At 31.1% G+C, this 13,583-nt stretch overlaps 1 protein-coding gene across 2 annotated transcripts in view; it reads right to left on the bottom strand.

Annotated features, from left to right (window-relative positions):
- Nucleotides 1–13,583, bottom strand: part of LOC118204703 (PC-esterase domain-containing protein 1A-like) — a 42,324-nt gene that overhangs the window by 22,444 nt on the left and 6,297 nt on the right. Inside the window, exons 3-4 of one of the 2 annotated variants that reach the window (XM_035377000.2) lie at nt 9,814–9,893; nt 2,244–2,467 (exon numbers count right to left, since the gene is read on the bottom strand). In XM_035377000.2, the coding sequence (XP_035232891.2) occupies nt 2,244–2,467; nt 9,814–9,893 (304 nt within the window). The remainder of the gene's footprint in view (nt 1–2,243; nt 2,468–9,813; nt 9,894–13,583) is intronic. The other variant, XM_085820892.1, reaches the window with a different exon arrangement.

The raw sequence follows: 13,583 nt of genomic DNA, 5'->3' as shown, positions 1-13,583 counted from the left end.
AAATTTCAAAAACACTTTCTCTTTACTTCCTTGTACGAAGTAAAAAGGAAGAATTGTAATCGTGAAAAGTTTCAGGCAGCATATTTCAACGAAAATATCCATTTTGACCGCTATTGAATGCAATTTAACGATGTTTTTGCGTGATATCTGTATGTAAGGACAGAATAAATTACTCTTTTCCTTCAGAAAAATTATAAAACTGCTTTAAAATTAATTCTGAAGAGCATTTTTCGTGGCATCTGTACGTATGTATCTCGCATAACTCAAAAATGAGTAGCCTCAGAACGCTGAAATTTTGTATACAGTCAAAAGTCGTTAATTCGGACACCTATAATCCGGAATGATCTATAAAACGGACCTCAAAGCTAAAAACTTTCTGCGCATGCGCCGTGTTGACACATGCGCATAGGCGTTTAGGCGTGCGCAAGTGCAGAATACGTTTTCGCGTGTGCGTTTAATGTATAACGGATGGTATAAGCTAAAATTATCTAATTATCTATTTCATTAATGTTGATGATTGAGTTGTTCCTTAATTTACGAACTGGATCCGGCTTATTATTTTTTGCAGACTGTAAGAGCAATACTATAAAAGTAAACTTGAACTTTCGATTATGTCAAACAGAATTTCTGATTCTGGAGCTCCCAAAGGATTGTACAAAACGAAAGTATGTTTCGATGTCCAACAAACAAAAAGTAGAATTGCTGCAAAAAATGGATAAAGACATGAAGAATGTGACAGAGAGGTTAGTGAAAACGAAAAAATTTCGATTGACAAGTTAGTCGGTATTCTCGGCACAGCAATTAACGGGACTTGAACAGCGGAACTTTGTAACTGAACAAGAAATTATGTTTGTTTATAGAATTAAAGAGAAAGTATTATCACATAAAACGAAGCAACTTAAACAACTTACATTGAAAGAAATGTTTAATAAAGTAAATAAATAAATATAAAACTTTTTTTTTGTAAATTTTGATACCCTTTAGATCATAATTGTTCTTTATTTCATAAATTACGGTTTCATATTTTTAATTTTAGAATTTCTACATGCCATCTTACGAGATTTAAACTGATGATCTATAATCCGGAAAAATCGATAATCCGGAATCGTCGAAGTCCCGACGAGTCCGGATTAACGACTTTTAACTGTATAGGACTGCTATAACATGTAGATGTGCACCTCGTATTTTGGTTGGAATCGGCCGCACCAAACGTATATAAATATATTTATATATATATCCACTCTATTACCCTGCTCAGTGATCTCAGTTTCTTTACTATTATATGTTTGTAAATTGTACATTTTTTGCTTTAAAAATGATTGAATTATGTTGTTTTTATCTTCCGGTTAAGGATTTTATGCCTTTAGTAAATCTGTGTGCAATATTTTCAGAATTATCAGCAATTTTAAAGTTGTTTAATTGCCACTAAGCCTGTTTTAATGGCGGCCATTGATGTTTACATTTGAAACAGGAGACTAGTGGATTTGTTGCCAATCTAGAGAAACTTAGCTTCGCAACAAGAAAGATAACACATTCATTTATTATTGCCAATTAAATCATGCTTAATTCTTTCTGGAATTTTTTCGAGGAAATAAGCGTTTGAGATTTACTTCGTAATTTTTAATATAGATATTTTGAGTTTTTATGTATTTCTGCCTTCTCGCGAAGTGAGAACTGAATTAATTGAATGAGAAATACTCAATCGTCTGTGAAAAACTGTTTCTTTTTTGTTTTGTTTGCTTAATTTCTTTTATACATAGTTCTAGCTTTATTATAGTATTTGAATAGAACATGTGGCAACAATTAGATAATTCTATTCTTTAAATGATATACATTTTGTGCATTCTGAGTTATAATATGAATGAAATATAATACTGTTAAGTAAACCTAGCGCCAGAGTGTCGCTATGGTAAACAAAGTGAATTTTAAAGAATGCATTTATTCTATTGTGGTTTATGCGCTGTCGGCGAAGTAGGTTTAATTCAATCTATTAAGTTTAAATAAAATGCAAGAAAAAATGCGTATAATTTAATATTCCGTACAAGGAAGTCATGTCGTGTACACATCAGATTTTTTTTTTTTTTCTAATTAAAGTAAATATTGCATCAATATTAGACAGTATTTTAAAATTACCAGAGGAAACCAATAAGTTTTATAACTTAATTTCTTTTTAACATACTTTACCTAACAAAGTTTCTACATTATTAAATTTAATTAAGATATCAAATTAAGGAGACAAATACCTTGTAAGATCCCAAAGACAGGAGTTCACCACAATCACATCTGGACTAGAATTTTCTGTAACTTTTCCTAACACTTTCTCTACATACTCATCGTATACACGAGTAAGAAAGAAGAAAGAATATTTAGCATTGGAACAAACAGCTTCCCTTTCTTCTCTATAATCTCGCCCATTGTACTTCTTCCCATGGAAGACTAGGCAGTCACCAAAAACAGAATTTTCCATCTAAAAAATAAAATAATAATAATAATAATAAACATTAAAATATAAATAACACATAAAATTAGCTCAAATAATTAAGGTTTGGTTTTAAAACATTGATAGAAATAAGTTTATAAAACGTCTGAGTTTCAAAAACTCATTTTATGCAGAACTTAAAACATTTTCGATTTCTTATACTTTTTGAGTAGTGCCATTTTTTTCAGAAAATAAATCGTTAAAGGGTATACCACCCTCACTTAAATGTATATGAAATTTATCCCTTCTATTTTATAATTTTAATAGCTACAGGAACTGCTAAAAGCATTTTGTGAGATTTAAATATTTTTGTAAATTTACTGTTCTGAAAGCGCTCTTTACTTAATTTGGCATTAAGTAAAGAGAAAAAGTCTGATGGTCTTTTAGTAACATTTTTCTAGAAACTATGGTCAACTCTCTATCTCAACTGGAGATCATCTTTTATCCTTTATATAAATTTGTTTATTGAAGAACAATAAAAAAATTCTATTAGCAATCATCAGTATCAAGCAAAATTATCTACAGAAAACACAAAAGAGGAAAGAAAATGGTGTAGAACACGAATTCTCAACTGGAAATGGGGGTCAGTTCTTTATTTACCAGTAAAGTATTTAATTTTAGTTTATGAACATAAAAACTACTTTGGCATTTATCAACATTTTCTACACTTTTTTTTTTAAATTTATAAAACACAATAAAAAATTAACTATATATATATATATATATATATATTTACATTTATATATATTTACACAATTTATATTTATATATATTAATTTGAAAAATGTGTGTGTGTATATATATATATATATATACACACACATTTTTCAAATTTTAGAGATGGGTGATAATTGTCTAGTAATGATGAAAGGTGTGTATGAAGCAAAAAAGGTTGAGAACCACTAGTGCAGAATAACACTGATGATAGTAGATGTCAATGTTCACATGCTGCTTTTATCTATAATAATATGCAGTTTAATTACACAGAGTTGCCAACTCTCCTGACTTAGGTGGGAACTCATGATTTCTGATCATACTTCAGCTAATACAATTTACAACATATCTCTTCCGACCTTCTTTTATTCTTAAAATTTCTCAGGATTTTTATGTAGCTTGGCTTCATATTTTCTTATTTGCATCAAAAAAAGAGATTTTTGATGTCGGTCTAGATTACATAAAAAAGAAATCTAAAGTCATTTCATCAATGAGACATTGTGGCACGCTTCTGCTTTGTATGTGAGAGCACATGGGTTCGAAAATGTCATATTCCAGTTCTCCAACGAGCATCAAGTACTGGCATATACCAGTCAATAAGCACAAAGCAAGATTGATGTTGTTACTTTGTTTCTCTCACGCTGAGCACTGTGAGTTTGATGTGCTTTCGAGAAATAGTTTAAGAAACTGCGATCTTTTATTTTAATTATGTCTGTAAAAAAAGTAAAATACTCCTTTACTTTTCAAAAATTGCACCAAATGACTTTCTTTCCACAGGGGTGTTTGTGGGACTCCAAAAAATCCCCTGAAACTTTTACGGACTTACTACCGACATTTTGGAGTTTCAAGAAGGGGGGGGGGAGAAATGAAAAATTACAATTATGAAGTATTGAATGACCTAATTATAAAAGTTCAATGAATTACTTTTTTTGCAAAATTAATAACAATAAATTTTCAAACATATAAACTACTACATTTTATGTAAATATTTTAAATCACCTGAATTAATTCTTTAAAAAAAATTATCTAATTTCTGCTGCTTTTTTTTTATTTCTGATATTTGTGGGCTTGTCTTTCTTTTGTGGTGAACTTCATAATTGCAGGAAGGTTGACTTTTATTTTCCTCATTTACAGTTGAAGAAATTTCCTCGAGAACTGCACATGCAGAGGTAGAAGCAGTTTGCTTTTCTGCTAATGTAGAAGGTTTTTCAGAGACTTTTATAGGTGACTCATCTGAAATACATGTTTTTAAGTCCTCTTGATATGTTTTCCCACTTCTGTTCATATTCAGTAAGAGATCTTTGTGAATTGGATCAGACATTGGATTTTTTTAGCCATATTTTTCACATGAGGTTTCTTTAGAAGCCATTAAATCATATTTAATAGTCTGCACTGCATCTAGGGAATCAATCTTAAGAGAGGTTCTATAGTCAGTGACAAGTGTATCCATTAAGTTGAATGCACTTTCCACTAATGGGCCATGGAAGCAGCTAAGGCAGGCTTTGACCAATTTAGCCAATGTAGGATACTTATAATCATTTGTGAAATCATCTTTTAAATTAAAAACTTTAGACCAATATTTATCAATTGTACACTTGACTTGATTTCCACTTTCATCAGATGTGTAGAGCATTTCTTTGGTGATATCAATATCACTCTGGTATAACCTTATTTCAGCTTCTACTTTTGACTTTTCATTATCACTAAAAATATGGGACATAAAAGATGATAATTTTTCAAAAGCTAATATTGTACTGGTTTTACCTCTTAGCTCTGGATCTAATGTTGTAAAACTAATTAGATATGAATTTTTAAGGGGTAATTTCTGTTTCATATGCTGTGCTGTATTAGTATAAGCTTTCATCAGAGAAATTTGGAATTCTTTTGCTATTGGATGATTTTTTGATAATTTCTTCAGGAGAGTGGAAGCTTCTGCACCAGTAAATATTACTTTGCTAGGTAGATGGAATTCTGGATTTGTGACATCAACCTTTAATAAATCATTATAAGATGTGCATTCTATATTTTCTGGCTTTATAAAAAAAGAGAAAAATTTTGCCATCAATTTATAAATACTGGAATGTATTAAATGAAGCATTGGTTTTTTTGTTTCAAATAATTTAATATATGTGTTGAACTCTGGTAATACTGCTGAATATAATGCCATATGCAATAAAGTTTTGTTTTGCATAACAAATAACCTATTTAGTATTCTTTTTTTCCGAGCTAAAGCATCCTTTGTGAGCTGTTGGGAATGCAAGCATGAATACACCCCTTCAACAATTTTTTCTGAGCTGCAGAAATATTTCTTTTATTGTATACAGTTTCAACATAAGAAAAATAATCCCCTTTATCAGTTTTATCCAAGTAGTAAAAATAAAATGCAATAAGAGCATCCCACAGATCTTTGATTCTTTCTAAAACACATAAAATGTACACCCACCTATGGTCTGGTCTCTTCAAGGGCTTAAGTTTTTTAATGGCAAGGGATTCACAAATTTTGAAAAAAATTTCTCTTTTATTGCAGCTTTTCATATCAAAATAGATGTCATCAAACAAATCTTCTAAGTATCTATCAAAACATGAAGCAAATTTTTTGCACAGTTATTAGCTGTGTGACACGTGTAATCATCAATATCTAATAAGTGGGATGCTTTGTTTGATTGCAGTCTGGTTTCAACACCCTTTTTTTTTCCACGCATGGTGTTACGTGAGTCCATTAATACACTAATTAAGTTTGCCCATGGAATATTATTATCTTCAATAGTATTAACAACTGCTTTAAAAACAGCTTCTGAATTGCAAGATTCCATCTTTAGAGATGCAAAATGATGAACTACAACTTCATTTTGATTGTTGTCATAAAACTGCACCAATATTGCCAGTATACTTTCTTGAGCATTGCTAGTACTTTGATCCAAATTTAGAGAAAATGGAGTTTCCTTTTTTAATGATATTTTCCTTGATAGTTTTTGCGAGCCCATATTTCATCTTATAACATGCAGTAGTCCTGGACATTTCCAACGAGTTTAGTGCCGTCTGATCGCGGCTCAACTGTTTGCAGAGAGTTCAATTAAATTGGGAGCTACATTGAAAGAGAGGATTCTCGGTGATAAACGAAGTTATTAATACCTCTTGGCGTGCTTTTCTTGTCACTATATCCAATGGCCGAGCATCAGTCTCCAGTAAGTCATCAGTATTTTTTTAATTAGCATAATTACTTAAAGTCATTGAATGTCTAATGCACTTTGAATATTTTATGTGCGTCACAGTTTTAGAATGATTTGTGAAAGCCTTGAATCCTTCCCCACCATACTTCAGCAGTGAGTTACAAAAAACACAATATGCTTGTCCAGCAACATTTATTTTCTTGCACCATGTGCCGATGGTATCCCCATTACCATCTCTCCATTCAATCGAATTCCCCCTAAATGCATTCCGGACACCTTCTTCTAATTGTATAATATCACTATTTATATCGAGAAATTTCATAGTGAAATTCTCTTGCGTACATAAATAAAAAATATTTCAATAAACGAAACGAAAAATTTACATGTGCATCAATAAATGAAACGAAAATTTTACACAGCGGAGAAAAAAAAAGTTGAGAAGCGATCAATGACAAATAGCTAATAGGGCGAAAAATCCCCCTTCTCTACTTATTGGCGCCATGCCAGGAGAGATAAGACCTTTGAACCCAGAGTCACGTGATCGCACATCTGGTCGAACGAAGTCTCTCCCTTTTTTTTCTGCCGCGCCTACTTGCCGAAAAGAATCCAGAAGAGAATGTCCGAGAACCGGGGGAATGAGTTATAACTCGCGATACGGAAAGAACAAAAAAGAAGTTTTTTCCCTCTTTTCACGCATTATCACTGCCTTCACTGCCTTTGGAGAAAGAAAGGAAAAGTTTTCACCACACACACTGACCTTGCGTTTTCTGCTTTCAAAGCAAACAAAATTACCCAGATCAAAATAAATAATTCATTATTATTCCTACTTCCTTTTAAACGACGATACCCGGAAATCCCCGGAGCACAAACACCCCTGCTTCCATTATTTCATTAAGGAAATGCAATACAGTTGCAATGCGTTATGTTCGGTTTCCCATGGTGGAAGGGCTGATGTTCTGCAACATGTGCATTCAAAAAATGTGTGTCTTTTTCTGATACAAGATATTTTTTGAATATATTCCCAGTTTTACTTTATTTAGTTTTGAAAGACAATGAAATTGGTGTTGCAACTAATAAACTGTAGTTGCAGTCTACAGTTAGAAAACGTGGATAAGTTATAAAACTAGCTATGATTGACACCTTTGTGGAATTTAAATGGAAAACTGAAAGATGCTGATAGTATTTTATAGTAATGACACACTTGAAAAAAATTTTATTAGTAAAAACAGGCCTGCATGGCAACTGTCATGAAAAAAGTTACAACTTTTTCCTTACAATTTGACATTGTTCTGCAAAAACTGATTAAAATATTATTTTTCTATTAAAAGGTACAGACAAAAAAAAGGGGGTTTCATTTCTTTTTACATACAAGTATTTTTGCACTATTTGGATTTAAGAATTAGTAACTGAATTTTCAGTTATTATTTAAATTTCATTTATTATTAAAATATATTTCTTTCTATATATTTTTATTAATTAAAAAATCTTTTTGTTGAGAATATTCTTGAGATTTCTTGAAAAAATCTCATTTTTGAGTTTTGTAGGTTGACAAGTATGGTAATCCAGAATAACTGAGAAAAATATAAATAAACATAAAAATAAATCATACCTGGTTTTTAATTACTAGTGTCAATAATATGTAGAATGTCTATAATGCATGACAGAATACTAATCTAAAGTGATGAACTATTATCAGATAATTTAAATTGTATCACTAACAAGTACATTGCAGTTTTAGAGACATATTTCCTGATTTCCTGTATTTAATTTCTTTCTTTCTTTCTTTCTTTCTTTTTTTTTTTTTTTCTGTTATTTTCTTGTAAAAATACAACATACAATCCATGTGGCATACAAAATGCGTATTAATTTTTTTGTTTATCCTGTTAATAAGGCTACTGGTCAACAACAGGTCACTGCAATATTTCTAAGACTTTTTTTAATATCACATCAAAAACATATTCTCATCTAAAGGAATTTTGCCACATGAAATCGGCAAGCTAGGGCTCAAGATGGTGGCAAACCATGGATCAATGCTTTTTATTTCTTCACTTAGAGGAGCCACACAGTCAATAAGCCTTTTGTGTATGAGCAGTCATTTCCAGATCTACACAATTGAATTAATGACTCACAGTGAAGTGAGCATACCTTGCTTTTTACAATTTCTCTGTTTTGCAAGCTTGTTAATAGTCTGAATAAACCTCTGATTCCTCTTGTATATGATCCATGATTTTTGCCATCAGTATGGTTGCCTGTCAAATTAAAACCTAAACTTGTCAGTTTCTCAGCATAACCCACCAAATATCTACTGTTATGGAAGAATCCTGTGGACACTGCTTTTTCGCAGGCATTCATCTGTTTCTACAATTTTCCAGGGCCACCTATTTGCTTATTTGGAAGTTAGATTAAATGTAGAGAATGTATTTCTCTTATAAAGCTCTTCTAGTCATGCAAACAGTATTTTCACAAAAGTTGAGTTGTTTCTCACATCATTTAATTGACAACCTCTGCCCCGACAGTAAATTAATTGCAGCAAGATGCAATAATTAAAAGATATATTGAAATTACATTGCAAAATAAATTGCATAGAATCTTACAGAATTGCAAAATACATCTTAAAATTAATTAAAAAACAATCTTTCCTTATCTTTTATGCATATAGTTAAAAGAAGACTTGTGCAGTAGCTAAACAAATAGCCCACACACCTTTACTTTGCTAAATTCAAACAGTTAACATTAAATTGCTGCTGGTGATTTATTGCTATTCTTGATGCGTATTTAAAAAATGAAAGCTGTAAAAATGGAGAAGTACTGAAAATTTTAATACAGGGTTCCATTCTATCTGATATAAAAACCAAATACTGGTTAAATTAAATGCTTTAACTTTTGCAAAAGCTAAAATGCAATAATTGTGGATAAATAAAAAAAATATTTTAAAATCAAAAAGCTTTAAAAATCAAAATATTAAAAAAATTACATAAAATAATGAGTAAATTGAATAATGCAAGGCAGTTTATGTCATAAGCTGCCACATATATTACACATCAGTTGATCTTATAGAAAGTTCTAAGGTTGAACGATGATTTTTCAAAAAATATTTTTATATAGGATTTTCCATTTTAGAGTGTTGTTATTAAATCTGAAATATGTTGTGCAGCCACAGAAGATTTTGTTGAAAGCTTATTCTGACTAATAAAAGAAGTTTAGCATTCAGAGAAAGTCTAATGTAAAGTAAGTCAAAGCAGATTATACCACTCAAGATATTTCTTTTCTTTTGGGGGGGGATAAATAAGCAAATAAATCAAAAGAACAAAAGCTATTAGAAAAATATTCAATGAAAGGTTCGCACAAGCTTTCTACAGCTGATCACTGCTTATATACCCCAAGTCAACTTTATTAATATTTTCATCATAAAAATCCTATTTTTCTGCTCAAATTTATCAAATAACATACTTTAGTTCTGAGAATACTTTCAGGAATAAATTCTGTCTTTCTGGATAAACATAAAATATCTTTATACAGAGCTCTTGTATCTGCAAGAGAAAAGACATGATAAAAGTTTCGAAGAAAACTGCCATAATCAACTAGAAAAATAGTTGATAATAAGAATGCTAATTTTCTTTTAATATTATATATACATAAACTAATGAAATGTAAATATTTAGCTTATGTTTCTTCGACATAAACTGTATGTCTAACTCAAGAGAATAATGAAAATTTATTCAAGGTCCCAAATATAGACAAAGCAAATTTTCGAAATATGGACAATTAGAAATCCTAACTATATACTTTATGTAAACAAGACTCGCAGTTTTATTTCACAATATTTTAACTTAACACAGTTTATATAAAAAAAAAAAAAATTTTTTTTTTTTTTTTTTTACACAGCTTATAGAGTCTTTTTTTTTTTTTTTTTTTTAAAGCAAGAAATATCAAAGATGAGCAATGTCCACACAAGGACTCTTCTCTAGAACTTTAGATTTACTAGCAGGATGTAACTTCCAAGTCCATCACAAAGGCATGTAGTAAGGAGGGAGGAAAAAATCATAAGCTTATTTTATTTGATGCAATTAAAATAGCCCTTTTTTTATAGAAATTTAATACAGTACAAAGTCCGAAATCTGGACTTATCGGGACTTCATCGATTCCGGATATTAGATCATCAGTTTAAATCAAGTAAGATGGCATGTAGAAATTGTAAAATTAAAAATATGAAATTGTGATTTACAAAATAATGAAGTATTTATGATCTAAAGGGTATCAAAATTTACAAACAAACAAAAAAGCTTGATATTTATTTGATTACCTTATTAAACATTTCTTTCAATGTAAGTTGTTTAAGTTGCTTCGTTTTTTTGTGCTAATACTTTCTCTTTAATTCTGTAGACAGACATAATCTCTTGTTCAGTTACATACTTAAAGTCTTGTAACTGCTTTTTTGAGAATTCCGATTAAGTTGTCAATCAAAATTTTCTCGTTTTCAGTAACTTCTCTGTCACTTTCTTCACTCTACTTTCAGTCACTTTTAAGTTTTATCCTGAATAATATTCTTTTTTTTCATTTTTGTTTTAAAAGAGTCAGAATTTACTTGAATTTCCTTCAATTACTATAACAATCTTTTTTTTTTTTTTTTTTTGTCTAAAATAAGAAAAAAATTCATTGAAATATTTAAAAATTTTTCTTTTTCTTTTCTTTTTTTTTTTTTCAAAATTACATCTTTTGAGCGATTACTTTCTTGCCAATATTTTTTTTAGTTTCGCCAATGAAGTCAAAATGGCAAACTTGTACATCACCACTGTAACACATCTCAAAGTTTAAACTAGTGTCTAATGAGAGTGCTTGAATTTAATTACTTCTTGTGTATTTTAATTATTTTTTTTTTCAATTATGTTTTATAATTTCACTCCCATCTTAATTCTTTGGATTATCTGTTTAAAGGTAAACATTTTTCACTGAAATATTTTGTTTTCTCACTTTCATTTTCAATTCTTTAAATAAAATAGAATTCTCTTTATTTAAGGTTCAGGATTCTAATTAGAATTTACTTTGCTTTTTCCTTGCTTTGGAAAATGGCCAGAATTTTTAGGTGAACTATTATAATTAATTATAAAATTAAAAATATGAAATAATATAAAAAGCCATCAATCTATTGCATTGATTAGTGTTTAGTCGAAGATTATAAAAAAGATGATAGTCTTTAGACTAACTTGCTTTCTGGAGAATAACAGTCTCTTGACTCCTACACAAGCTGGATTCAGACAAAATCATTCCTCTGTCCAAAAGGTTTCTTTATGTTAGTCAAGCCATTAAGGATTCTTTAGACAATCACTTATCTGTCTTGGCAACATTCAAAGACATTGAATCAGCTTATGACAAAGTATGGAGACTACGTACTATTCAGAAATTATAGAATTTGGGAATAAATGGCAGGATGTTTTTATGGATTGAGAATTTCTTATCACAGAGCTTTTCTGCTGTTAGATATGGCTTCTAGATTTAAACAGATTGAAACTGGCTTTCCACAGGGAACAGTCATCAGCCCAATTCTTTTTAATGTCTTTATTAATGATTTACTCAAGACTCTGGCACCATGCGTGGATTCTGCCCTTTTTGCCAATGATTTGGTTATCTAGAGTAGTGCTTCTAAAAAGAAGCAGGATGGTTTAAATGAGACTCTTAAAAGTGCTCTGAAAGAGCTGGAATATTGGTGTCAAAAAAATGGCATGAGAGTAAATCAGGATAAAAGCAAGTGCCAGTTCTTCACTCTGAACAGACAGACTTTTACCCCACAGTTGACGTATAAGGGTGTAGATGTTCAACATAACGTTTAAAAAAGATATTTGGCTTGCATCCTCGACCCATGCTTAAACTGGAGAAAACATGTAGAACATTTGAAAAATAAAGCAGTAAGAAGACTCTCTGTCTTAAAATGTTTGGCTGGGTCAAGGTGGAGCTGTGACAGAGCAACATTGACGACTACTTACAAATTATACATTCAATCAATTATTAGTCATTGTAGCAAAATCCTCATCACAGCTCTGGAGAATGTAGTCAAGATACTCAAAGTCTTCCAGAACCAAATGTTACACATAATTATTAGGGCAGTGAGATCTACTCCTATTCTTCCAATGAAGCTTTTAACTCGTTTGGAACCTGTTTATGATTGTATTAAGAGAAAAGTGATCCTATTATACCAGAAGCTGGTGCGTTTACCCGGCAACACTTTTTGGAGGAACTATAATAAGGAAATTTCTAGGAATCTTAAAACTCAAATTGGCTTTATACAGCTCTCAGAGAGAATCTGATGCTTTGGAGTTGAGCCGAGATTATCTAATTTTACCTCCTCCCCCATTGTTCCTTGGACTTTTTGAATACAAATATTGACCTTATTCAAAGAGTTGTTAAGAACGAAATGAGCAATTCACAATTAAGATCTATCACATTGGAAACTATTGAGGTTCACTATCCTCAAAATGAGTGATTGCATGTCTACATTGACAGCTCTTTGTTAGAGAGAATGCACAGTGCTGAACCAGGTATCCATAGTGAGCTTTTCAGTTTCTACTTACCAATGGGCCTTCTTACTTCTGCCTTTGATGGTGAAATCGAAGCTATTACTGTGGCTATTCAACAACTGTTGATTCGTAGCCACGCTTTTGTAAATGCAGTCATATAGCCAGATTCCAAAAATGCGCTTTAAGCTCTTCTGAATAATTAAAATAGTTCCCAAAGAATCTTAGGCCTTTGCTTAAGGCAATGGCCCACAGAATTTCTTTCCAATGGTTTCCAGCCCACTATGGAATTATAGAAAATGATAACGCTGATACTTTGGATAAGAGAGGAACTTTCATAGTGCATTAATTGACAGCTTTTATTTCATACGACTAAACTGTTTGTTAATCTGACGCTTAAGAAAATTCGTAAGGAGGATATGATTCAACATGCTATGGATAAGAGTTGGAGGATTCTAGGGGAAGAGACAGCTTTCATTCCCAGTTATCCAAGAAAGACAGCAGTAGCTCTATTTAGATGTCTGACCGGACATGACTGTTTGTGAGACCACCACTACAGAATTGGAGTGGTGGATTATTCCACCTGTATTTTGTGTGACTCCAATCAGCCTATGATTTTTTAACATTTAAATAAATGTATTGCACTTTCTCAGTATCAGGACATTGTTAAAAAGTACTGGAGAGCTTGTGAACTAATGGCTTAAGTGCTAA

The sequence above is a fragment of the Stegodyphus dumicola genome, chromosome 7 (genome assembly GCF_044657685.1).
Source record: "Stegodyphus dumicola isolate Sdum_Otavi_A_Nest chromosome 7, ASM4465768v1".
In the NCBI taxonomy this organism is placed as follows: Eukaryota; Metazoa; Arthropoda; class Arachnida; order Araneae; family Eresidae; genus Stegodyphus; species Stegodyphus dumicola.
This window is presented reverse-complemented; position numbering and strand designations above follow the sequence as displayed.